The 26,993-nt window shown below is 43.4% G+C and overlaps 1 protein-coding gene across 1 annotated transcript in view; it reads right to left on the bottom strand.

Annotated features, from left to right (window-relative positions):
- Positions 1 to 1,490: 1,490 nt before the first annotated feature.
- Positions 1,491 to 26,993, bottom strand: part of fam135b (family with sequence similarity 135 member B) — a gene marked incomplete at both ends in the record, with an annotated part of 49,146 nt that continues 23,643 nt past the window's right edge. The window contains 16 exons of the mRNA XM_080516234.1: positions 1,491 to 1,696; positions 1,912 to 2,025; positions 2,575 to 2,685; positions 3,522 to 3,673; positions 4,507 to 4,604; positions 4,681 to 4,772; positions 6,570 to 6,736; positions 8,863 to 10,732; positions 10,839 to 10,993; positions 11,105 to 11,178; positions 12,751 to 12,906; positions 13,754 to 13,803; positions 15,728 to 15,887; positions 23,661 to 23,787; positions 24,930 to 25,103; positions 26,838 to 26,908. Coding sequence (XP_080372360.1) covers positions 1,491 to 1,696; positions 1,912 to 2,025; positions 2,575 to 2,685; positions 3,522 to 3,673; positions 4,507 to 4,604; positions 4,681 to 4,772; positions 6,570 to 6,736; positions 8,863 to 10,732; positions 10,839 to 10,993; positions 11,105 to 11,178; positions 12,751 to 12,906; positions 13,754 to 13,803; positions 15,728 to 15,887; positions 23,661 to 23,787; positions 24,930 to 25,103; positions 26,838 to 26,908 — 3,777 coding nt within the window. The remainder of the gene's footprint in view (positions 1,697 to 1,911; positions 2,026 to 2,574; positions 2,686 to 3,521; positions 3,674 to 4,506; positions 4,605 to 4,680; positions 4,773 to 6,569; positions 6,737 to 8,862; positions 10,733 to 10,838; positions 10,994 to 11,104; positions 11,179 to 12,750; positions 12,907 to 13,753; positions 13,804 to 15,727; positions 15,888 to 23,660; positions 23,788 to 24,929; positions 25,104 to 26,837; positions 26,909 to 26,993) is intronic.

Here is a 26,993-nt window from a genome sequence, read left to right as displayed (position 1 = left end):
TCTGCCACAGAGCGCAGGATGCACTGTTTGCAATGCAATGTTTTTCTTTTTATGTGCAATTCTGTTTTTGACAGCCTGTGATTTCCAGTTGTTCTCTATTGCCACTTTGCTTTTGAGACCATTTTCCATCATTTCCTTGAGGAAATATAAAAACGTAAAATAGTGGAGCAGAAGCAAAGGCAGTGGAGAGAAACTACTGTGGTTCCCGAGAGAGGTCATCAATTAGTCTTTAACAATGTCCACATTACTTGTATGAATCACATCAAGAGTAAAAAAAAAAAGATTAAAAAAATGTCATTATAGTTACTAGGGTTGCAGTTATCAGGACAAAAATAAGGTGTCTTCTTAAGATGAACAGATCCACACTCTCAAACTACAGTTTGATGATTTCATCTATTCGTCAATCAACCTTCTATACCAATTGAATTGCAAGTTAGTTTGATTTCTATCATCTTATAAGCAGAAATGTCCGATACATTGGCAAAACCCGTGATTTCATTCCAACAAAGTCAATTTCTTGTCCATTGCCAGTTAGGAGAAGAAGGCTGGGCCAATCCGTCAGTGCAAACAGGAGGAAAAAAAGGCTAACATGGCAGGTTGGTTTTTTCTTTTTTTCATGAGATCTGAAGCAGAGTAATACACTTGATAGACAGTAGACTTGAGAGACTATAAAACACAAGTAAATGTATGAAAACAAGCAGACTACACTTAATCATAGGCTACACGGGTTCTGACATCTGCTGACGTTGTACAACACTTTGCTTTTCAATGGATAAATCAGTTGCCGACACACAGACGATCACATTCAGATGGATTAGTTACACTGTAGGTACATACGCGGATAAAAAATAAATACTTTGAAACAATATATTCATTTCTGTAAAAAGGAACGTATATTTTGTACAACAAAATACTTCATGTACAATCAAGGGGATAAATGCTTCGCATCTATTGCCTCATTTTTTTTAAGGGTAGTGTACTACGATAATCGGAGTACCCCTTAAAAAAGAATTAGATCACCCACCGACACTGGAACCAGCTCTAAAGGGAACGTAGGTAAATGCTTCACACCACACTTAGCGTCTTGTTAGTGATCTGGCTGAGAGGTTATTTGTAAGGCCGACAAAACATCTACAATCAATCCTCTCGCTGACGTGAGACATTTTGTTTTGCTTTGCATGGCTACACGTCGAACTCGTACCTCTGAGTTAGAAACAGTCACGACACACGGCTCCTCTACTAACGGCTGCTTACAGTCCTAACAAACAGGATATACGTGTGTGCGTGTGTGTGTGTGTGTGTGTGTGTGTGTGTGTGTGTGTGTGTGTGTGTGTGTGTGTGTGTGTGTGTGTGTGTGTGTGTGTGTGTGTCACACACCGGCGAGTATATACATTGCATGTTCTGTACAAGGTGAAGGTGAGAACCTTATCGTCCCAAGTTCGTCAGTCAGAACGCGTCTTGTGCGCCTGTCAAAAGTACTTAGCACCTTTTTATTTGAAGTAGTTGAGTCCTGCCACCAGGAAGAACTTCTCCAGGAAAAGCTCGGAATCCAAGACGGCGATGTGAGCGGCACGGCCGATCAACGTGTTGGCCGTGTTGGGCAGAGCGTGGAAAACGTTCTGGCGGATCAGACGGCACTCTTTCGCCTCCACTAGCGGCTGAAGGAGGTTGTTGATCATCTCGGTGTACACGGGCCCTTCAGGACAAAAACACAGGCAGTTGTAGTAAGTTATAGCCTTGCATCACAAGTACAGAGATTTTTAAATTCAGAGCGGCTGTGGCTCGGTTGGTAGGGCCGTCGTCTCCCAGTTGGAAGGTTGCAGGTTTGATTTCCTTTGTGGATGTTGTCTTGTAAACGGAGCCTAAATTTGCGGAGTCTTTATTCTTGCGTGACCTATCTTCACTACTGACCTGTGGTTCTGTCTTTGAGTGCGGTTTTGCACATCTCTATCCTGGCCGAGTGGAAGGGAACGTAGCGGTCCTGCGGAGACGCCACCAACACCACGTTCTTGAAGAACTGGAGCCCTGAGATCACAGACAAAATGAAAGTAAGAAGACACGGAAGCAGTGAGAGAGGCCGAGACAGAGGAAAGGAGTGAACTGGTTGTAAAACGCAAAGCACAATCACAAAGTACAATGACAGGCTTGATACGATAAAGCTGTGTGCTTTTTTTTATTTTTTATTTTCCCCCTCTAGTCTCCTGTCAGTGTGCTTTTAAGAGAGTGCACTGGTGAGTTTCCAATGGCAGGGTTTGGATCATTTTGTCAGCCTGCCACAGCTCGAGAGGAGTGAGAGAAAGGAAAGAGAGAGAGAGAGCGAAATGCAGCGTTTTCAGGCTTATCGTCTTCAAGGCTCTGTGACAAACGACTGCTTTGTTCCACTCACACAGTGGGGAGGCCTCTCACTGCTCGCTGGCAGGGGTTTGAGTGTTAGCGAGCTGACATGCACAGAAATGTGACAAAAAAAAAAAAAAAAGATGACAACATTTTCATGAATATTTGAACAGACTGTCTGTCTTTCAAGTAATAGTCTGTAAAGCACGGCGCTCCATACGGCTGCTTTCCTCCACGCACCTGGTTTCTGACTCAGGAGGTAGAGGAAGGTTTTCCGCGGGTCGACGTGGTCTCTGAAGGTGAGCTGGAGCAGGGATCCCGATTTCTTCAGTTTCTGCATCAACCACAGACCTGGGCGAGACATGGCAAACACAGTCAGGCCTCCAGGAAGGAAACTGCAAAACACTGAAGTACAAGCACGTAATTGTCATGCTAAAACTTCCCTTTGACTTTTCTAGAAAGGCCCATGGTTACACACTGTACAAGGTTATATTGCAGTTCAACAGTTCACAGCTGTTCTTCAGATACGAGGAGCATAAATGTGTGTTGGTAAAAAAAAGTTGGAAATTATTGCACAGATATGAACTAGTGAAGAAGAAGTAAAGAGGAAGACTCTCATTGGTCTGAAGACTATATCCTGGTTGTTTGAGGCTACCCTTTCGCCACAAGCTAACAAGCCTAGCCACCACGGACTAAAGCAGGGGGCCTTCCTCTTTTAGCCCGGATCAATCAATGAGCCGTGTTTCTTCTGCACTTCCTCTCTGGTCAGTGTTTGTTTCAGGCGATGGCGCCCCCAAACCAGCAGCTGTTGTAACTGCATGACCTTATCTAGGCAGTTTGGTGCGGTCTTTAAAATGAATGTGAATGCCACCGAACCAAATGAAAGGGTGAAAATTCTCCCTCCCAAGTGAATCGAATCCCAGACTATCCCAATGAGTAACAACAGGACATGAACAGTGGCCGACATGAAAGCGACACAATTTTGAGCATTTCTGACTTTTTTTTAATCAAATGGACATCATTTTCTAAACATAAAGGCAAAAACGATGCATTTTCACTTGAAATGTTGTCCCGTAAACAGGGTCTCAGTCACTTTTGATTGACCCCAGTTAGACCATGTACTGGATGAGACGATATAGAGCATAGAAGGATGGATGACTCCTCTTCCTCTCCGGCGGCGGGCTCACCTGTGCTGACCAGGGCGCTGTTGTTGTACAGCGTGCCCAGGTGGGGCCCCGACAGCGACAGGAAGGTGTGCAGCCTGGGCAGGTAGCAGCGGAAGCGCGGCCTCGTCAGCACCGAGCGGATGATGACGTTCCCGAGAGAGTGGCCGATGAAGCTGTTGGCCGAAGACAAACAAGTTGTCAGAGAGGGAAACTTGCAGCTTTGAGTGGGCGGTTCGGAACGAGAATAAATAAATAAAAACCCACCGAGTGCCTCCAACGCTGCTGACCTGTGACACTGTGCTTATCATGGACTGCCCTGGAAGCCAGGAAGTGGCTATTTTGGAGGATCTTGCTGCAATAGCTGGTAATTACATTAAATTGACTAGGTTGCTAACATCCTCAAAGGCAATGGCAATATAATGATACTAACAGAGGACGTACCGTGGCAGTTTCCCATCAGTGGGAAATATTAGATTTATGATGCTTTGTCTGTCACTTGGTTTAATTACTGTACTGCTGCGACATTACCCAAAATCCCTCATCGCCATGGCTGCTCCCACTCATCTGTCTGCAACAAACTAAATATAGAGGTAATGTGGAAGGAAGCAGATGCTGTAGAGGCAGTCCATTGCATTTTGTCTTTGATATCCTCCCTCGAGAGAATATGTCGCAATAAAAAGAGTTTAAAGAACTTGGGGCGTAAACTCTCAAAGAAATAAAATGGCACATTGAGGGCAATTAAACGGGAAGATTAATAGCTTAATTTGATTGGTGCCGGGCAACCCAGCGCTGCGTAAGGCAGCACAGTCCATCAAGTGCAAGTCAGAAACTCATTGCCACTGTATGATAAGAGCTTTGCTTCCATTTTGTGCCATTTGAAGACGGTACTTCGTCATGAAACTCTCGTTCCTGAAAGTTAAGCCGCTGTGCTGAAAGAGTGCACAGTCTCTGCTGCCACCTGCTGACTGCAGTAAGTTCTACTCCATCACTCCTGAGGAGGACCAACCTTATCCTGCCTATAGTGAGGTTGTAGAGCTGGATGTGCTGGATGATCTCATCCAGCAGCCGGTCCGTCATCATGTCAAAGTCTGCGAATGTGTCGGCCTGCAGGAGAGGAAGGATGTGAATCATTGCTGCTCTGTGAATCGCCTCAAAAGGGCCTTCAACACTCGTTAGGTACCTGGTTCCTCTCAGACATGAGGAAGTCCAGCCTGGATCCTGGCAGCCCCAGCTCGATGAAGGTCTTCACCAGCCGGAGGTCTGCGCTGTTACCTGAAGAGACGAGGAGAGGGAATCACACCGGCACTTTCTGATCAAGCCTGTTCACAGTAGTTGTTTCCAGCCTGGAGATGACGCCCGTCAGACCCTTTAGTAGAAACTCATTTCACTTCAGGAGTCACATTGACCTTCGTTTGATCTCAATTGAGTAAAATCAGTCAAATAAGAGCAAAACAACATGTAAGAAAAGACTAATTTTAAGTTTTCTCTCCATTTTATTGCAATCGCATCCTGTATAAGGAATTTCAGAAACTCCCTTATATGGTTCTGCAGAAAATCTTCACCTCTGAATCTGGCTTCCCCCCCGTTGCTTATGCCTGCTCAGGTGGAATAGTTGATTTTTCTCTGTTAAAGTGTTTTGAAATGACTGATTTGGTGCCATAAAAATTACGTTTAATTGAATGTAATATGGAAAACCTGAAGTTTCTTGAAGAAAAAGTGCAATCTGTATTCCTCTAACAGTTTGTCTTCAGACCCGTGCCGTCATTGTGGAGAGAGCATTTTTTCCCCCCACAATTTTAGCTTCATGGTTTGACTTCAATCCTGTTTCACTGCCTGTTGAGGAGCTCGCATTCACCGCGGCATCACTAATCTCAGGGATACAAGCATTGTCGCAACCAACTGTTCAGTTCAGGGTCTCCGTCTTCAGTTATGACAGCAGTTTAGTCTAATTGAAAAATTGCAGTTAATGTCACACTTACTGATACACTTTGCGGTGACATTTCGCGAGGCAGGTTGAATTCTCTTGTGGGCATATTTTAACCAGCTGCCTGAAAGCATGATATCTCTGCTTTAACTTGTTCGCAATATAAATACAGAACTCTTGGGATCAAATATAAATACAGTAAGTAAATAGGTCATCAGCTTGAAGCACAGAATGTCATCACATTAGCTATCGGATGACCTTTTCCAAAAATAAGCACCATTTATCTACCGCAACGAGTTTAAGACACTCTGTAGGTTTTATGCACACGCCAGAGATGCTAATCTTTTTAAACCGTCGTGTCAAACTTCATCGGAGGAAATCTTGCGCAGGCATATTAAGGCCTGTTTACACGTTTTCATTTCAAAATGCAAAACGGTGGTTGGAACCGCTGAAAGCACAACTTTTTGAAACTGCTCCAACTCCATTTCTGTGCAAACGGGAAAAACATTTTTTTTTCCGTCAACGTGTTGATGGTGGAAATGCTGCTCATGCGCAATATGTAAAGTAAATAGTTCTTCTGCAGAGATGGACAATGACAAAAATGGCTCCAGAGTGTCATGACAACCAGCCCATATTCTCCTGGGACTTAATGGTTTTATTGTTGACGGTCACTGCAATAATGATCCAACTTTGTTATCTGTCCATAAATGTCTGTGTGGTTTATAGCATATTGTTGTTGGTGCCCATGAGCAAATAACAACCAACAGCACAGACTAGGAGCCCAAAATCAAAGCTACATTGTTTTCAGGGTTTCTGCCACATCATTTTCGAAACACGGTGTGTAAACGCAGCACATTTCAAAAAACAAAAATGCTAAAACAATGTGTTTTCACTTGAAATGACTGAGCCTCTATCAGCTGAGGATCAAAAGCTCGTCAATGCAGCCTTGGTTCAGCGATGCACTTCAGATTTCCTACCAGCTCTAAGAAAAGAATTCCGTTGCGGGCACTTGAGGTTTTTTAGTTTTTTTTCCTCTCTGTTGAATGTCAAATGATAGATCCACTTTTGTTTCATCCGCAGCCCAGTATGGACGTACAGAATCACATTAATAGCTGATGCACTGTAGCGTAGGAAGGAGGCCTCACCATCCAGGCCATGGACGCACACCACGAGGTGGATTCCGTCATCAAACTCCTCGTCGTCCTCCTCGGGGGGAAAGTACGGCAGATCTGAGGCCAGCAGAGGAAGGTCGCTGTACAAACTTGCTTGAAAGCTCAGTTCTTTGAACAACTCCTCTTTGGCTTTGTAGAAGCTGGCGAAAGTGGAAAAGAGATTTCAAAGGAGGATGCGATCAGAAGTTATGTGAAATGTTTGTCAAACAGCAAAAAACATATCGCGTTGAATCGCTCTCTATTTGTCTTAAGTCCTAATGGGAAACTTGTATTTCTGTAATTGATTAGCAAATAGTTCACACTGCCCACTTCTGAGCCTCTCAACAAAAGTCTCAGCCTCGCAAGGGAGCTCCTCAAACTTCCACTACCCTGTCATCCCGCCAGGTTACAGACTGTAGCCGCGCCAGAGTCGAAGCAAATCCGATTCCTGTTCTCCCAGCTAATCGTGATGGATTTGTCTGCACGCTCTTTGATGTGATTTAACGCGCTCAGGAGACGTTTCACCTCATCGTGACTTCCTCGCTTCAAATTTGCCCTGTGCCTCATTTTGTCACGCCAGACTTTTCTGAGCGGAAGTTGCTCGCGAGCCAGATGTCAACAGCTTGTCTCCCACTACCCGCAAAACCTTGCGCTTTGGCCTTGTTTTCCTTGTGCTTGGTGTGTCGGCTTGTAATCTCACTTCGGCAAACTTTTCTTTTGGACAAGGGCCCAAGTTTGTTTTTTTGGGTTTTTTTTACAAACAAGATTTACTAACAGCACGATGAGGAAAAGCATTATCCTCACCAGCCTGAACGGAAATAACACATCCAAACATGCCTGAGCTTCCAAGTCCAACTGAAGATCTTGTTAGTTTGATTATTAAAGGAAATATTTTGACATTATTCAAAAATGCCTCGTTCTTTTAGTGGAGACTGTTGACTAATATAACTGGGATTTTGTGGCAATTCTGAAATGATTGTTGAACCTTGGAAAACTTCACTCAGGAACAGATGGAGGTGTAGGCTACGGAAAAGTATTATTCCCCCAAAACACTATTAATATGTTACTCCTTTGCTGACGTTCAGAAGTACAGTCCTCAGTCTTCACTTTGCCCTCGCTGTCAATGGAGGAAGCAGGCTGACCGTAACTTTCCTGTTGCCATGGGTTCTGCTTTGACTGAGTTTATTTCATGGTATTTGTCTGGTGATGTTCCTCAAGCTTGAGAAAATTCCTTTTTCTGATTACCAACTTGAACGAAACACAAACCGAAACCATCTCATTGGATTTCATGACAAGGAGATAACACTCTTTAAGGTTTTTAATATAATACATGCTATCGAAAGTCGATGTGAATGGTTGATAACATCTTCTCACATATTTACTTTTTTTTTGAAATCATGTTATCCCATAATTGCAGGCCAAGTAAAAACAGCCTGTTGGGCAACTACCTTGATTGAGATCCTGTCTGCAGGTTTTTAATGAACCCAATCTTCTCTAAATAGCTGGTATCAACAAATAACTTTGGCTCTTGAATAAAGATTGGAAAAAACTTGATTGAACTTCAATTGTTGGTAAACTTCATCAATCAAACCCGTGTGCCTCTGCTGCTCTCATACCGAAGGTATATTTTTCTGTCTGTTCTTAAAGTATTTTGAATCTTGAATCTAGAATCTTGACCTTTTGTCTCATTCTCTGACTGGAATTCTCAAATTCACTTTTGTCTTCACTCTCCTGCCACTGTTGACATGATGGTTCTGCACTGCGCATTTTAAAGTACACCTGTACATTCTTCCATCCCCGAGGAAATCCTCAAATTCCCTCAACCATCTGTCTTTGTCATCTGTTCAGGCTCTCAACAATACCCTTCACTTTTTAATCAATGTGAACGCATTAAACAAAATGAATGAGGCAGAACTCGTGGCACATTCATGCTGTTTTGTTATTTTGAAAAGGTCTTTGAGCTCCCCGTCGTGGCCAAAGATAACTGAATAAATCTTTCTTCTTCGAAGTTTTGAGGTTTCTGTAAACTTTGTTAGTGGGCAACTGGCTCATAACATAAATATTATGCAGCTCACATATGCGATTTCTATTTTATTAACATAACTTGAGATGCAACTTCCAAAGATTTTCTGGCTTTTCGTAAGTACCAGTGTATGTTTATGTAGATAATGTCACTGGCAATATTGTTTTGAGGGAGAAAACATTTAGTTGGAGAGAATAGATTGATTATTTCGTCCCTTGCCAACAATGTCTTTGCAAAACTAAAACAAAAAGGAACAGCACTCACTTCAGCATTCGTTCGTTGGTCTCGTCGTCCATGTTGAGCGGACTGAGCGATGAAGAGGAGATGATGCCGAAGGAGCCCAGCGGCTGGTTGGTGATGGGTGAGGTAGTCTGGCGAGTGGACATTCCACTAATCGATGGGGAGTCTCTCAAAACGGAAGAAAATGGCAGACAGGTTGGGGCACAGGATACCGACATGTTCACCACCTCCACCATTTTCTTATTCACGAAAGCCAGCCCAGAGTTGGGGATCTTTGAGGGCTTGGATTGGCAGTCCAGCGGCTCTTTGTTGCCGGTGGATGTGCCATTGAGGTCGAGCGTCGGTGCTCTGTCACCGACGGTCAAGCCTGCCAGGTCACTTGGCCTCGGTTTGGCTGCGCTGCCGTGTGGCGGTTTGGGATGCGTCTCGGAACCATTCAGACGTCCCTGCTCCTCAACACCAAACAGTTCGCTCTGATGGAAACTTTGGCGCTCATCCGTAGGGCGAACACACTCATGATCTGCAGCGCTCTCATGCACACATGGTTTGTTTTCACAGCTGCAGGGTGATAATTCCGATTCAACGAGATGCACATCCTCCACTGAGGCGCTTCTTCCACTGGTGTGTGTTTGATGCTTGGTGTTCTCCCCCAGGCAGCCGATAACGCCACTCTGCTTCACATTAGGGCTCTCAGACTCTTGTAGAAGCAACACTTCAGACATGCCATTTAACACTGACTTGATTCTGTGTGTCTCTGACAGGTGCTGTAAAGGGTTTGACTTTTCAGAACTAAGATTCCCCTTTAGAATACAGCCCAGATTAGAAGCGGAACTCTTTTCTAATGGAGATGTTTCTGATTTCTCCGAACCCAGGTTGCTGTTCAAAGACGAACAGTTTATCCGACATGAATCCTGACATGGCGCTAAGCTCTTCCTGTCCGTCTCCAGCACGTGGTCGTCTTCAGTGTCCTCGGGGCTGCTTATCTGCGGTGCCGACACCGACTTGGTGAGTTTGCTGAGCCGCCTCTGCTGCTGGTCGTCCTCATAGGGCAGAGAGCTGATGGAGGTGAGAGAGGCTTGTATGCCGCCACTGGGAATGCTGCCATTGCTCTCCATCTGCAGACCTTCCAGAGAGCTCCGGTGGACCGGGCGCTGGCACACTATTTGCTGGGGGATTTCCCGTTCGCTGGAGAAGTCCAGCGGGGGCCGACCTCGTAGCACGGCCTCCACGGGCCACGCCACCGAGCTGGGCTCACTCTCAATACCTGAGTCAGAAATAACGGAGGACGAGCGCTTCATGATCTTGCAGCCAACCAGGCCCCCGCGGTGAGCTGCCTCTTTTCGGAGATCACTGGCAAACGGGGGTGAGACTGGATGCGCGAAGGCAGTGGGCAGGCTGAGGTGAGGGACGTCCTCACTTTCATCGTCCAGGGAGTGGTTTAAAGGCATGGCAATGTCGGACTCCTCATCATTGTTCTCACTCGGTGTTGCGTTACTGTTGCTTGTGGTATTGCAAAGTTGGACAGTAGTTCCAGTTAAATGATGAGCAGGAGACTCACGGTTGCTGTTTGCAGAATTAATGAGGGGATTGTGGTTTGAGGATGTACCGTGGGCTGACACACCGACTTCTGCTACTTCTGCAGGTTCCTTTAGGTTTTCTAATGCTGCCAAGGGAAGTTCAACACTGTCTTGAACAGGGATGGTGTTCTGGGTACTCTTTCTTTTGGTCTTACTTTGGTTGGCCATTATTGACACATATGTGGGCAGGTCCATGCAGTCATCACTGTCCACAGAATCCTCGGGTATTGCTGGTGTACTGCTTTGAAGAATTCTATTAGCAGGAGTGGCTGTGTGATCTGAGACGGTTTGTTCATCTGGCACATGTGAGACCCATTCTGAAAAGAGAAAGACAATTCCACTTGTTCAAAACCTTAGGTTTAAGACAATCAGTCATGTCCTGTGAATAGCAAAAACTATTTTCACATAAGTGTTTTGTCTTACCTGTTTGAGGAGATTCAACATATCTGTCCTCAAAAATGATGGGCAGGCTGTTCCAGTCTCCGTCGATGTCCAGGCACTCAACGGGTAAAGGAGGCATCTTGGTCAGGTAGTCGGAGCTTCGCACTTCTGCAGCTATCTGGCCATGTCTGTTGATTCTGGAAATGATGATAACATTCTGCCCAATTAGTTCCCAACTTGTGGTCCTGCACACCCTTGCAGATGTACTAAATATCAAGAATGACCTTTTAACAAGGTCTTCGACTTACAGTTCCTCCTGAAACGTCAGTGATATCTCTTTGGGGTGTTCCGTGAAGAAGTATGCCTCCGAGAACCTCCTGACCTGGTGTTTCCATTAAAGCAAGAGGAGAAATCTAAATATGATGAACCCTCAGTCTCATCTTAAAGGACTAAAATGAAAGAGAGGATGGAAACAAACTCAAATATTCAAGAAATGTGATTTTTCAAGCCTGTGCAACAAACCAGATCCGACATTTTATTTTATTTGAGCTCCAATTAGAAACGCACCATCGTTGAAAGTCAGCCACCGTGACGGCCGATTCACCAGGAACAATATTTCTGGTGTGTTTCCACCTCACAATAATTACAGAACAAATGTTAATTGAAATCTAAACTCAACAGGCAAGGTGGCATGACAGTATCCCCTCGGGGGAATCTAATACCAAAGCAAACATGTTCATTATTTTCAGACAACTGAGACGAAACAGAGCAGGGTAATAAGGCCTTGGGAGCTACTCCACTGTGAAGCTCATATTCATATTAAACAGCTCAGTGATTAGATAGAAATTGCAGTAGGAATCATATTACCCTGCTCAGCTGGGTTTAACCCACCAAGGTCTTGTACGGCATCCCATCATTTCTATAATTCCCTTTTTTACAATCACAGCTCATGTCGGCAGAATTTATTTATTCATTTGAGTTATTCACGAGACAATCGAATAAAGTGGATTTCTTTTAGTTTCTAACATTATTTATGTGTTTGGAAGTCTGCTATCTTGCTATTTTTTATGAATTTTTGCATTCACATATATTAACTGTTGAGCGGTCCTCTCCAGAAAACTATGAACGTTATGCTAATCACTGAACGGTTGAATATTCAAGAAGCAAAAGTGAACTTTGCTTTTGTCACAGTGCTTTGTCCGTCTCTAAGGCCCCGTTGAGCCCGATATGTAACAACGACCCAAAATGCTATAACATTTAATTTAAACCACAAATGTAATAACTGGTCAATAATGTAACAAGATAGTTTCTCCTAATATTGTAATAATTCCATTACCTCATAAAGTGAGTCAATGATTAATGGTTTAATCTTGCACTGTTTCAATTTGAATAGAATAACACTGAAAGAATGAGAACATCTTGGACTGTTTGTTTATACTTATATCTTTATACAGTTTATGCCATTAATGTATGATTGTTGCTGCCCAAGTTATTTATAGTCTTGTTTTCTATAATCTGAAATCTGTTTCTCCAATCATCAGTACAAAACTATGTATAAGAATTAAACATGCTAAGATGACATTTAAGTTCCTATTAAATCTTTTTACGTTACAAAAGTTTTCTTTCATCACTTGAAAACATGTAAACGGGGCCAAACATGACACACTCCTGCTATAACATGGAGATTTTCCTTCCTCCTCAAGAAATGAATTCCGTGTGCCACTGAAGACATTTCATGCAATATCTGTAAAACCTTCAGAGAAATTGGTCACAACATGCCCCGAGGAAGTGCTTCCAGATCCAACATGTCAATGGTTATGAAATCCGTTTTATTGTTCTGTGATATTTTTGCCTGTCGGTGTGGGCGCTGAGAATCAGAATCTCTATATTGGTGCGTATCAGAAGATATGAAGAGCGAGGGAGCCAGGGGAGTTGGGCGAGGGGAGCCTCTCACCCTGAGCGTGTGGTGCTCTTGGGCCAGGTAGGACAGGATGTGGGGGTTGAACACGGCGGCCTCCAGGAAGCGGCTCCACAGCGCCGCCAGCTGGGAGCACAGCTGGCTCACGTCCCTGCTGATCTGCTCCCCCACCTTCTCATGGCCTTCCTGCAGCTGAGGAAGGAATATGTTTAATGTTATTGTGCAGTTTTCACAACTTGGCCATTTTATCCACATCTGACATAGTCAATCATTTATTAGTGTTGTTTATATTTTGGAAATTATTTTAATAGTCCTTTAAAATAATAATCTGCTGTTTAAAAAAATAATAATAATAAAAAAAAAAAAAAATAAATAATATATATATATATATATATATATATATATATATATATATATATATATATATATATATGAAATTATTCAGCTTTGACTGAAGTAGTAGCTCCCTGAAAGTTTTACGAAATTATGTATAAATACATAGTATTTTTGAATCCAATATATATACCTATATATAGGTGTATATATATACACCTATATACACACACACACACACACACACACACACACACACACACACACACACACACACACACACACACATATATATATATATATATATATATATATATATATATATATATATATATATATTGGATTCAAAAATACTATGTATTTATACATAATTTCGTAAAATTTTCAGGGAGCTACTACTTCAGTCAAAGCTGAATAATTTCATCAGACTTGAAGAATGATGGTTTACATTTCAAAGTCTCACTGGTTTGGCTCCCGTCAAAAAGCAGTGAGAACAAAGATACTTATTCATACATCCTGATGTTGAAACTGAAAATGGAAGAAATGGATGAAACTCTTCTAATTGTCTAGTAATTAAAATTATTAGTATAAATCTGTGAATGTTCCCTATCGATGTGGCTGATCACTGAATTAATCTCCTTTTTTCATTTCATCGATATTAGAATAAAGCCGTAGATCAGTATGACGTGTTTGGAAAACATTTTACCTGTAAATCTGTTGTCAACTGGTTCAGTGTCTCCTCAACAGGCAGCGCCTCTGTGGAGAGAAAACTTGTGTTAGCATTGACGTTAATTACAGAGATGACAAATTAGAACAATGTGAAGTTTGATTTTACACATCTTTACATGCTGGTTTAGTCATGAAACTTAAAAGCCAAACATGAAACGGCGCACAAGGAAGTTCTGCAGGTTTCATCCCGTTGAGAGTTTGGTTTTTCCGTTTCACCATGGCCTGTGCTGGATCATGCAGTATTTGTTGGGTTTTTCTCTTCACAAGTACCAAATGACATGCTATTAAAGGCGTTTAATAAATAAAACTGCATTCATGTTGATGTCACAGGGTGAAAATACTTTTCTGTATTAGCTGCTGTTTCAGCAGTGGACTGCTTTGGGTTGCTTTTTTTTTCAACCTTTTGCATCTAGATTGTTTGTTTTTTGCTGCGGATGTAGCAATAACCTACCCAGGCCTAATATCCCCTTAGTAAATTGCTCCTTATGAATACTGCATACAAAGTTATTTTATTCACCTCCATCTCAGCAAGTTTTTTAATACCTATGTCTACAAATACACTGAAAGGCTGCAGACTCTCTGTTTGATCTCGACTTTGCAAAAGATTATGGTAAAGGCAAATTCGCCTGCACACGATCTCACAAACATACAAATGCAGGAGCTTTAAAGATAAAAGCAGCTCGAGAACCCAAGTCTCTAACCCCCGACTGAAGGACACTTCTCACGTCTGGTCCTGGCAACTGAAAGTCAAAAACATAGTGCAAATTGGTTCCTCTATCTAAGGGATGCACTTATACAACTTTTTAAAAGTACTAAACTTTAGCTACTTGCCGATACTGAGTACTGATATGAGTCCTTATTAAATGCCATTAAGCTTAATACACAAACAGTACATGAAATATATGCGTTTCTGCAAACCACCTCCACACAGCCTCTGTCGTTCACCCTCACAATTAGACTGACCACTGATTTGTCTTACAATTCTACAAATGGAAGATTATTTCTAATACAAAGGAAGCAGCAGCAGGCATAGTAGAATAAGTAGTGTTAATATTGTTATATTTAGTTTAATATGACGAGAATAGGAGCCTGTCACGAGGAATAACAGTAAATATTACATATCAAAATATTCAATTAGGTGCTTGAGAATAAAGAAAAAGTTCTGCTCCTAGTGATTGCTGTCTGTTTTTTTTTTTTTTTTAAACAATATTTGCACGCAAAAAACGCCTTCTGGGCAATTTTCATACTTTTCAAAATCTAAGTTTGAGGAATGTTTTTTTTTTTACATATGCTAATTTAATTTTCACAACTTCACAGCAGGCAAAGCGTCTGAACTCTGTGATCGGGAACCACTGTGATCAAGCAACTTACACTTTTCTTACTTTCTCCCAAATAATCAGCTTTATTGCATTATTCTCCAAGTTGTTTTTGGTGGCCGGAGTTGAGACTTTGGGAAACTTTTGGAAAGCACTCAGACGCTTGGGTGTAAATGGGGAAAAAGCAACTTTTCCAAGATGCTGCTACTGCTCATTTGCACTACGGCCATACTGTATATGGACAATAACAGCAATGGCAGCCTCCATCGTGTCGTGACTCTCTCTCGTCCACATTCTCCTGGTACTTTGAAGGTTTTATAGTTGAGTCACCGTAATAACAATCCAACATGGTCGTCTGTCCACATCTGTGTTCTCACCGTTGTTAAGTGTTCACAGCATATTGTTCTCGCTGTGTGGGGTTTCATTACAAAAACAAACAACAGCACCAACTGCTGGCCTGGCATGCTGACGACATCATTTTCAGGGTTACTGCCATTTCTGTGTATACAGACGGCGTTTTCAAAACGTTTCGCTGTGAACGCAACACGTTCCTGAAACGAAAATGCTAAAAACGACGTGTTTTTCACTTGAAACTTTATTAAACGGGGTGAAGGACCTCTGATTCCCTGCCTCACCTGATTCCAGTGCATTCTGCTGGAGCTGCGGGATCTCCTTCATCAGGGCCGCGTAGTAGGCGTGCAGGCCGCCGTGCGCCACCAGCAGGAGGCGACAGAGGCGGCGGTGCCACGTGTGAGCTCGCTGCAGGCAGTTTTCACTGGGAACATAAAAGCTTCCCTGCAGAGACGGGGAGGAAATGTCAGCAGTCCCCTCTTTCTAATGTGTGCACACATACTTGAACTTTTACGGCAGCGGTTGTACAGGCTTGTCGCACTGACCTACATGGCAACAATATTCCCCCCCCCCATGATAATTACTTGAAGGATCAAATGCATTTCTGCAGACAAATAGGCTCTAAACACAGCTTGGCCTGAGCTGTAAAAAGCACATCAATACGTTTACGTGCCACTGGAGGATAAAGGCCGTCGCTCTTATGACCTCCGAAAGTTGATCCAGGATTCAGTGCATCAATAAACGTTCCAGAGGCACGTCAAACATGTGGTCTGTAACCAAAAACAGTTCCATGTAGGCTCCGATCTGGAGGACCGTGAGAGTTTAACAATGCAACGTAAACTTGAAAGTAACTGATGCTCCTAATTTGTGAACCAGAGTGGATCAGCAGAGAACTAAAGTCTCAATGTAGGAAATGGTTGATCTTACCAGAGATTGACGTTTTAGTTATTGACCACATAGAGTCTAATGCTATCTTGACTTATTTCATCACACACACTCAGCTACAACAAACTAGACTATTTATTATCTGTTTTCTTTATTGCTGCACTATTTGACCTAGATTCCTATTTTCGTTTATTCTCGATACTCTATGCCAACAGTCTCGAGTAACATTTTGGACATGTGGAAGCATGGGAATGACAAATAAAGACCTTGAATCTTGAGCCTTGACCAAAGAAAAACTTTTAAGTTTAAAGTTAAAGGTTATTATGTAACTATGTTCACAAAAACTGAACAATTGCAAAGGAAAATGAACAAAATCTCAACATAAAACCAATTCTAATGAAGCGTTCTGGTGAAAAATACAAAGTGGAATATCCTCAAACCAGCTATGGCTGTTGCATTCTGTATTCTTTTATAAACTCACCTTGATAGCACAGCTTTCAGGCCAATGCTAGTTTTTCCAAGTAACTGTTTGGTTTTATGAAACTATAGATATTTTCATCATGTGTTGTCTGTGCCTCAAAAAATATTAAGTTTAAATTAAAAAAAATATTATGGCACTATTTCACTGGTCCGTCACGTTCAAGGTAAAAAAGTGGCCCCTGAACTAAAATGTGTTTGTGTTGTGTCTTATTTTGTGCATCTGTCTCGGTCTTGTGAGGAGGTCAGCATCCATTAGGTTTTCTGCAGAGGATTAAACTTGTAAAGCTTCAGTAGCTCAGGCCCATTTTCCTTTGTGATTCTCACTCAAAACTTCCCAGCAGTGCATCAGGAATAGGATCTGTCCTAAACGTCTAAAGGTCTCACCCAATCATGCTTGTTATGATGAGACGAACCTCACTGGTACCTCAAAGAAGCCTCATCATCCAGAAACATGTCAAACAGGAGCAGATGCCTTCAAGGTTCTTAAAAAACAAACCATCTCGCAGGATGATTACAACCATATGTACATAAAATAGTAAAATGATCATGCATTTGGCCTTTTTAAAGAATAATTAGCAAAATGTAAAATAAATCACATTTTGTGAGTGTTTTAAATTATACTGTGTAACCTCGTAGCAAAACTTTCTGTTTCAAAGACTGAAGTAATAATTCATACCGAGAAATCTGTCATGTTATATATCCTGCCCAAAACAATGCATGAAATCCATCTTTAGAAAAATTCTATTGGCATCGATGGTTGTGTGCAATTTGTTTAACTTTTAAAAGTGCATTAAAATCTATTTGCACTGCGAAAACAAATACTAGTTTCACCATTTAACTTTTCAGGTGCAATTTTTATCAAAGTAAACTAAGAAAAGTGCAGAAAAAGGTGTATTTTGAATAGAAAGACTCCTCCATCCCAGTGCGTAGGAGCTGAAAGTTGCATCACAAGTCCAGCAGATGGCGCCCTAACGATGGTGTAAAACTACTAGCTGGGCCGAGGCGGTGCAATGCGCTGCATGCCTTCGACCTCTGAACAACCAGGTTTAAATCATCCCAGGTCTTCTGGTTTATCTTCCCGACCCTCCATCATTGCACAACAAAGACCTGGAGGACTGGCGACGCGCCGTCCTCCGATGCCCTGACCTCAAACAGTCACCGTTCTTCCCATGGCTGGGATGCCTGTACAGCGCCACGGCGGCTCGCGGCCCTGGAAGGCATGCGATGTGTATCTGAGGATGTACTGTAATTTGCCCCGAGCGTGTCGAGTCGCCGGCCCTATCATCATACCTGAGCGCGCTCTGTAATTGCAGCAGAATGTTTATACGCAAACCAGGAAGGAACATCTGTATGTTTACTTTCATAACTGTCCTGTACTTCATAGAAAGGCTCCGGCCCCAGAAAAATAGCTATTTTCTGTATGAAGTAGTCATTACCCTCAAGCCAACGTTTCTCTCTTCACTGACAAAACTGCGCAGGACACATGATGCGAGAATTTAAACTTTTACACTGTACATTTTTTAAAATATTTTCTTTGAATTCATGTATAAATTCCACCAATATACACATAATATCCTCTCTCAGGTGACATTGTCATGGCATCTTTTTGAAAACGGCTCCCAAGGTGGAACATTGTGAAAATGCTCCATTTTTTGAAGGTAGGGGTGGGTGCAGCTTTTTGAAAATGCTCCGACTGTCTCTACATAAACGTAAACGCATGTGCACTATGGTCAGAGTAAATTGTGCAAGTCAATGGACAATAACAATGGTGGCATGCAGAGTGGCATGGCTTCCAATTCTGTGTTGATGGACATCATTTTCAAAACGTTGTCATGCAAACGTGAAGCTTTTCTAAAATAGAAACACAAAAAAGCAATGCACTTTCACCTGAAATGTCTTATAGAATAGAAATATACATGTCTGCTCAAAGTCTTTGCTGGTATATTGTGGAAAAAAACTGCTCTTAGTTTTACGTTAAGCAGACTAAGTGTTGACCAAAATGCAGCCGCAAGATACAAAATCGAGGGGGGGAAAAAAAAAAGCTGCTTTAAATAAATAAGAAGCGGCCTTGTGTGCAGATTTCACCTGCAGCTATGAAGTACGTGGCGCTTGTGAGCAGAACTCATTACTGTGATCAAAAGGAACCCCCCCACCCCCACCCAGCTAAACGCAGAGCTTATTAAAGCGCCCAGCCAGGGGTGGGAGTATAAAAAAAAAGAAAAGAAGAGAGAACCAAGGGGAGGAAGGGTGGGGGGGAATGGTGAGGGGCAAGTTCATTAGGATTTACAGTACAGGCTGTGACATCCACACATGCATGCTGTACTCTGCCTCACTAATGCATATTTAAAATGTTGCACAAACACAAAACATTAAGGTGCCTGATGTGGGCAACACAAAGCTGAATTTTTATCCTGTGCAGCAGAGCTTGAATGGTTCCAGCTTTCATATCTTGTCTAGAAAGGGTTGGATTTTTTTTTTTTATATATATATATTTAACTTTTTTTTTCAATTAATAATAAATAGAGTGACTGGTAATGTTTACCGAAACATCAATCCTTGCTAATGGTACTGTATTAGACCTGGAAGGCCACCGTGATCAGTGTTGTGCCTTTTGGGCGAACGTGGACTGAACCGTATTTCTGCCTGATGAACGTTACTGTGAGTTGCCAGAGTTCCAGAGCCTTCCGGTGGAAAACACGGCTAAAGCACACTGTAAACAGGCCTTAACATGTAGGGGGGAAACAGCCAATCTGGCAACAGCGTCCACCACAGAGTGACACCTCCGCATGCGTCATCAACATGTGACGCTTCACAGCAAAAACAAATAGAAGACAGCAGCACTACCTCAGACTCTGCCTCCACGATTAATGCTTCATCTTCGTATCATTATTTAATATGATTTTACGAAAAGGTCAGTGATGATCCAGGTGGAAACATCTTAGCTCTTAGTGTAAACTTTGCCCGACAGGTTTCAAGAAGCAACTCGGTACATCAACAGCAAACCTGAGACGCCACATTGAACTAAAGCACCAGGCAAGCCTTTCACAATATGTACGGGTAACAATCAGCCGAAACGGATCCTCTACTACCCAAATCGCATTAACGGCATACAGGAGCAGCTCTGTGGCCTTCATCTCCAGCCTGGTATATTTCGACTGTCCATTTTATTTGTTTTAATAATTCCTCATTAAAAAAGACCATTCCACAGCAGGTTTTTCCTCATGCTTTTGAGAATATAGTGGAGGGGTGGGAAGCTGCAGCTGGCTACGAGTGTGACTGAATAGGTGGTAACAATCGGGAAATGCCAGTATTCTGAGGGTAATGGTTCACAGAAACACTGTTCATTTTGAAATGTGCGAGCTGAACTTGAAAGTTCAGTCTTCATGTTGAGACTGAACTTTCCCAACACTGGCCCTGATCATAAAGGACTCCTCTCACCCCCCCCCCCCCCCATCGCTCCTCTCACCCCCCCCCCCCCCCATCACTCCTCTCACCCCCCATCGCTCCTCTCACCCCTCCATCACTCCTCTCACCCCCTCCATCGCTCCTCTCACCCCCTCCAACGTTCCTCTCACCCCCCCCATCGCTCCTCTCACCCCCCCATCGCTCCTCTCACCCCCTCCAACGTTCCTCTCACCCCCCCCATCGCTCCTCTCACCCCCTCCAACGTTCCTCTCACCCCCCCATCGCTCCTCTCACCCCCTCCAACGTTCCTCTCAGCCCCTCCATCACTCCTCTCACCCCATCCTTCACTCCTCCCACCCCCTCCTTCACTCCTCTCACCCCCTCCTTCACTCCTCTCACCCCTTCATTGCTCCTCTCACCCCCTCCAATGTTCCTCTCAGCCCCTCCATCACTCCTCTCACCCCATCCTTCACTCCTCCCACCCCCCCCTTCACTCCTCTCACCCCCTCCTTCACTCCTCTCAGCCCCTCCTTCACTCCTCTCAGCCCCTCCATCGCTCCTCTCAGCCCCTCCATCGCTCCTCTCACCCCCTCCATCACTCCTCTCACCCCTCCATTGCTCCTCTCACCCCCTCCTTCACTCCTCTCACCCCCTCCATCACTCCTCTCACCCCCTCCTTCACTCCTCTCAGCCCCTCCATCACTCCTCTCAGCCCCTCCATCACTCCTCTCACCGCCTCCGTCACTCCTCTCACCCCCTCCATCACTCCTCTCAGCCCCTCCATCACTCCTCTCACCCCCTCCTTCACTCCTCCCACCCCCTCCTTCACTCCTCTCACCCCCTCCTTCACTCCTCTCAGCCCCTCCATCACTCCTCCCACCCCCTCCTTCACTCCTCTCACCCCCTCCTTCACTCCTCTCACCCCCTCCATCACTCCTCTCAGCCCCTCCATCACTCCTCTCACCCCCTCCTTCACTCCTCTCAGCCCCTCCATCACTCCTCCCACCCCCTCCTTCACTCCTCTCACCCCCTCCTTCACTCCTCTCACCCCCTCCATCACTCCTCTCAGCCCCTCCATCACTCCTCTCACCCCCTCCTTCACTCCTCTCACCCCCTCCTTCACTCCTCCCACCCCCTCCATCACTCCTCTCACCCCCTCCTTCACTCCTCTCACCCCCCCATCACTCCTCTCACCCCCTCCATCACTCCTCTCAGCCCCTCCATCACTCCTCTCAGCCCCTCCGTCACTCCTCTCACCCCCTCCTTCACTCCTTCCAATTACTCCCATCAGGCTTTAAAGTCTTGCTGGCCTGTAAAAACATCAACAAAAAATCCTTCATCCCAGATGCAATAGACTCTGCAAACAAAATTAAATGAGAAACTGGACTGTACATATATTCTTTGTATTTTTTTAATCGGCTACTGTTTCCTGTTTCTGTTTAACATTTCCTGTATATGTTCATACTTTTTGTTGTACTTTATTGGTTGGGGCTTTGTGAAAGACAAATTTCTGTCACAATAATATCTATCTATCTATCTATCTATCTATCTATCTATCTATCTATCTATCTATCTATCTATCTATCTATCTATCACACACAACTTATTCATTAATTGTTACTTTATTAATGCTTTAAACAAAGTCACAAACATTTAAATAACTAAAGGTATGGGATACCGACTATGCAAAAAAGAAAAGTCACAGAAAGATGGCTAACTATAAAAATAAAATAACTCGGCCATATTTAAGGCTCAAAGCCACTGAAAACGCAATCTTTTTAAAACTGCTCCCAACTTGGACACCGAGTTGGGGGTGTAAATAGCGAGAAAATTAAACTTTTCAAAAATGCTCAGATTCTGTGTCCGTGCAGACGGAAGAAAACAACTATTCTGTGTAACACTGCGACTGGGCACGTGCAACATGGCCGCAGTAGAAAGTTTCTCTGAACATGCTAAGTTGACAATAAGATAATCTCCTGGAACTTGGTAGTTTTAGGGTCTCCAGTACCACCAATCCAACTTTATCTGTCAATGTCAATCTCATACCAATGTCTGTGAACTGCCAACTGTTTATATAAATGTTTATAGACAAACAACCAACTGCACTAACTCATGGACTAATTTCAGCGTTTCTGTGGAAAATGGGCATCGCTTTCAAAACGCACTGTGAAAACGGGAAACATTTCTGAAACAAGAGCACTAGAACGATGCATTTTAACTTGAAAGAGAACTTGGCTTATCTAATGTTACCCAATTTCATTATATTGCTTCTAATCTTGAACACATTTCCTGAAGGTTATTTTATGAAAATTAAAGGAGTCCTATTCTCCAGCTTTTCAACTCTCCCACATGGTGCCGTTGGTCCAGAAACCTTAGGGTTCATAGGCGCCGCATTCAGAATCTGCTGTGTCTGTGTGAGCTGGACTGGCTCCGCCCACACATGCCCATCTATGGGAAGAGGAGGAGGTACTACCTCTGGTGGCACCATGTGCCAGAGCAGAGCTGTCTAATTGTGGGAGGAGTCAAAGGGAGGCCCTAACTTGATTGGGATTGGCTAAACCCCCGATGACACTATATAGGGCTTGATTTCTGATTGGGTGGTTGGAGCAACACACTTTTTAAAAACTGAAACAAGCCCGGGAGAGAGAGGACACACTTTCTTCACTTGTGGGGAGTCGTTCCAGGTATGGGGATGATTATTACTGTTGGAAAACCATTAGAAAGTCAATTATGCCTCACATGACCACTTTGAAACAATCTTCCTCTGACCTTATCAATGGTTCACAAAAAATGTAAGTCAGTGGAATGAATTACTAATTAAAAAAACATCTGTCACAAAAGCAGTTCACGACATAACCTGAAAAAAACACCCAAACCTCCAGAAATACTGAAAACACAGTACTTTACTTCTATTAATCCTGTACTGAGTCAGTCTGACTGTATGTCTGGGTGATTAAAGGTGTAATAAATAAAAGCGTGTCGTCGTGATTAGAAGCTGTGGGCAGTAATTGGACTCTTTGTGTGGTTGTGGTTGAGGTGTGGAGACCACACCATCATCTCCAGATGCTAAGCCTGGAGTCTGCATGCCTGGACAGGTGGCTCCATCAGATATCCTGGTAATCACAGTGCTGCTCTTTGAGCTTGCAAAGCTCCACAAAGCCCCCCCGAACAAACGAGCCCTGCAGAGAGACCCACACACGTGAAGAAGCGCTAATCCAGATCAGAACGTCTCTTTTCAGCTCGGAAGCCTGTTGCTTCAGGATGACCTGCCAAGACAAACCCCGGCCAAATCCACCGCGTCTGTCCCGGAGCGTGGCGTTGACGTCACGGCTTGGCTCTCAGGGGAGCACGCCGGGGGATTGTTTTCAGCTCCATGAGACAAAATGAGCCCCAACTTCTCTTTGACTTCCCATTTGAACACATCTGAACTGCGAAAGGTCAACATACCTCAGAGATGACAGGCTTGCAGTAGCCAGCCCCGAACATGAGGTTCTCCACAGACATGGCGGACGGGTCGCTGGCGCTCTCTGGCGAGCCCTTCCCGAGCCAGGCGCCCTTTCCCGTTCGTGCAAAGCTGGAGAGACAGCAGTGGGGGAGACAGGAAGGGACAAATCATGAGTGTAAGTGTGTGTGTAGAATCGATTTTATGGCAAGTCTTTGGGAAACTGAAATATAAACTAGTAATGGCAACTGAATTAACTAGTCGCATGAAGAAATAGTAGTTAAGATGTCAATTCAAGAGATTTTCCAAGACACTTGCTTCCATTTATTACATGTTAAGTTCTTTAAAAAGGTACCTTCTGGGTAATGTAGGTGATACGTTGGCACAAAGTTTTGGGTCATAATAAAATTGTTGATTGCTAAAAATATGCATGTTGGATACAGTAGGTGTATAACCAGGTTAAAGCAGCAACTTTATATGGAGGTCATTATTAGAAAACTAGTCTTAATAGTGTATTGTTCTCTGCGCGCATGTGTGTGTGTGTGTGTGTGTGTGTGGTTTCACTACCAAAACAACCAAGAGCACCACATGGTGGCCAGGCATACTAACTGCACTGTTTTCAGTGTTTCTTCCATTTCCATGTAAACAGTTGTTGCTTTCCAAACGTTTCTAAAATGAAAACACTGAAAATGTTGAACCGCAGTTTTAGAACCTAATGAACCTAAGTTTCTCTACTGCAGTTAAAAGACGGTCTGGAAGGACGTACTATTTAGCTGAGACAAGTAGTTTCACAGAAATGCAGGTCCTTACTCTAGAGGACAAACTCAGGATTGACAGCTTCTGCTTTGAAAGGTTGTCTTTGACAGTGTTTGACTTCACTGGAATGTTGATGGAAATCATAGCGAGAGCCAATATGAGGCTCTCCAAAGAATTAAAGTTGGGAACCACTGGCTCACATTGAAATAATGTGAATGCAGCCAAATGTTGGGTGAAAAATTGAATCTTCAAAGTTAGAAGCAAATGATCTGAAATCATTTGAATGACCTGCTAACTTTCCTTCTGACTTACAAAGTTTTTATTTAAGTTAAGGTGCAAAAATGCAAAGTAGAACTCTTTGAACTCTTGTTTGGAGAACCATGAGAGGTAAAGACACATTCAAACATACATACGGGATTAAGAGAAACAGTGTTATTGTTTTGTATTCAAATAATTACGGTCGTTTGCCTATTGAAAAACCATTTATTGTGTTGTGCAGGAATTCCTCTGGACTGTACCTGATTAGCGGCTGATGTAAGGCAACCAGTGAGGCGTGTATGGAGACGGAGATGACGGACAGGTGGAAATAGTCGAACATGACGGGGACATGGTGGTGGAGGCCTCTCCGCGGATGGAAATGGAGGCTGAGTGTTCGACTGCTGATCAACGGGACGGTTACGATGTCTGCCAACCTTCCAGGGAAAAGAAGAAAAAGATCAAACTGTTGCCTCAAGTCCTCCAGACTTAAGACATGACCATCACTTTTTGAGTTCTCTGGAGTTACACCGTTGAAGGGAGTCAAGCCCATATACTTTTCAACTTGTTTCACTGAAACACCGCCAGGGGAACAAGCAGTGGGTCCCAGTAGGGAGTCACCAACCTGCCAGGGTCGTCTGAGGAGTTTTCAAGTTCTTGATATCAAGGCTATAGACCGAGTGTGAGCCGTCCTTATAGGAAAGCCCATTTGGGGGAAATTCTCAACATGATTTCGTTGTTGCAGTGAGTGTCCAATTAAAGGAGTTCCGTCAAATTGTCATTGAAATAAATAATGTCAGTACTCTGTGGGGGGGACCCATTTACAGCTTGAAGGCCTGGACAGTTGTCTACCCTACACCAGCAGCTCAATGATGCATGGATATCAAAGTGGAGCTATTATAAATACAACACGTGGCTGCATCAGTAAAGTTGCTCTGACTTCAGGATAAAGTTGGTAGTTTTATGGTGGAAAGTCACCTGGAATATCAATCCAACTCGCTAATCTGTCTATATTAACGTCAGTGTACTTGTCATTGTTAATGTCTGTAGCGTATTGTTCTGTTCACTGTTTATTTGTGCTCTCCAAAGCTAGAAACTGGCTTAGCCAACCAATTCAAAACTTTCATGCTATTTTGGATTGTGGTGTTTTTTTCTGTAATTGTATCCTAAGGGCTTCTTTTCCAAGCTTTTTTTCCTATTAAATTATAGTTTTGATTGTGTAAGATATACATACGAGTTCATTCTTTTATGCAACAATAAAAAAGGAAAAGACGTTTTGCACTATACTCAGGGAAATGATATATTACCACATTGTAATTTAAAAGAAGACACTCATCTATTTTTGGTATCTGCCAACATGGCAATGTTTCTATTACCAACTGTTACAAAAAAAAACAAAAAAACTGAATGCTGAGTAAGCAGAGGGAATTCAACTGCAATCGCTTTAAAAATGTGTTTATATTTACAAAACTTAATGTCGTTATCAGTGCAGATGCAAAACTACTGAGAGAGCAGATTAATTGAAAGCACGCAAGTTAAGTGATTTTACTGCACACAATAAAAAAGTGACCCTGGAGTGGCTTTAACTTGGCAACAAAAGGAGCAGCTTTATCATAAGGGAGTGAATAAATATCACTGACGAATGCTTTTGCCTCTTGCCAGACTCTTAAAAAAAAAAATGTCTGTGCATGCAGACTGGGGCTTGCTAATAATGCAGCAGCATTATTTTAAGGGCATCCAGGGTGGAGGAAAGTGTTTCAGATTATCACAAACAACAAGCTGAGCTATGAGGACGGGGGTCTCGGATCCAGTTCGGTGCAGTGTGAACAAACACTGTAATCACCTATGTATGACACTAACGTAAAGTGTCGGCACACCGACGCGACACTGATTCCATCGCTGGGCCGTGCAGCAGCAGCCATCCGAGGCCGTGTTTTACCCGAGCAAACAGACGCACCGTGAGCACAACAGTTGGGATCAGGTGCTTAAAGCGGTGGCTGCGAGCCAGAAGACATAATGGCCTGTATTCATGCCTAGTTTGCGTTCTTGCTGCTCCGTAAAAGCTGCACCATGGGGAAGGCTCTCACACACACACACACACACACACACACACACACACACACACACACACACACACACACACACACACCAGCAGTGTCTCGGGGACCTACTGTTGCTCGTTGTCGGTGAAGTGAAGGTCCAGCTTCAGCTGAAAGTCCACTTCACTCAAGGCTTCTTCCACCTGCAGGAGAGAAGCCAAATAGTGTTGTCAAGTACGCACATGGAAATAAACCGACATTTTATGAGAAAGTTAGACAAACAATGGA

Source organism: Blennius ocellaris, assembly GCF_963422515.1.
Source record: "Blennius ocellaris genome assembly, chromosome: 20".
NCBI classification, from domain to species: domain Eukaryota; kingdom Metazoa; phylum Chordata; class Actinopteri; order Blenniiformes; family Blenniidae; genus Blennius; species Blennius ocellaris.
Note: the sequence above shows the minus strand (reverse complement) of the source record. Positions and strands in the feature narration are given on the sequence as shown.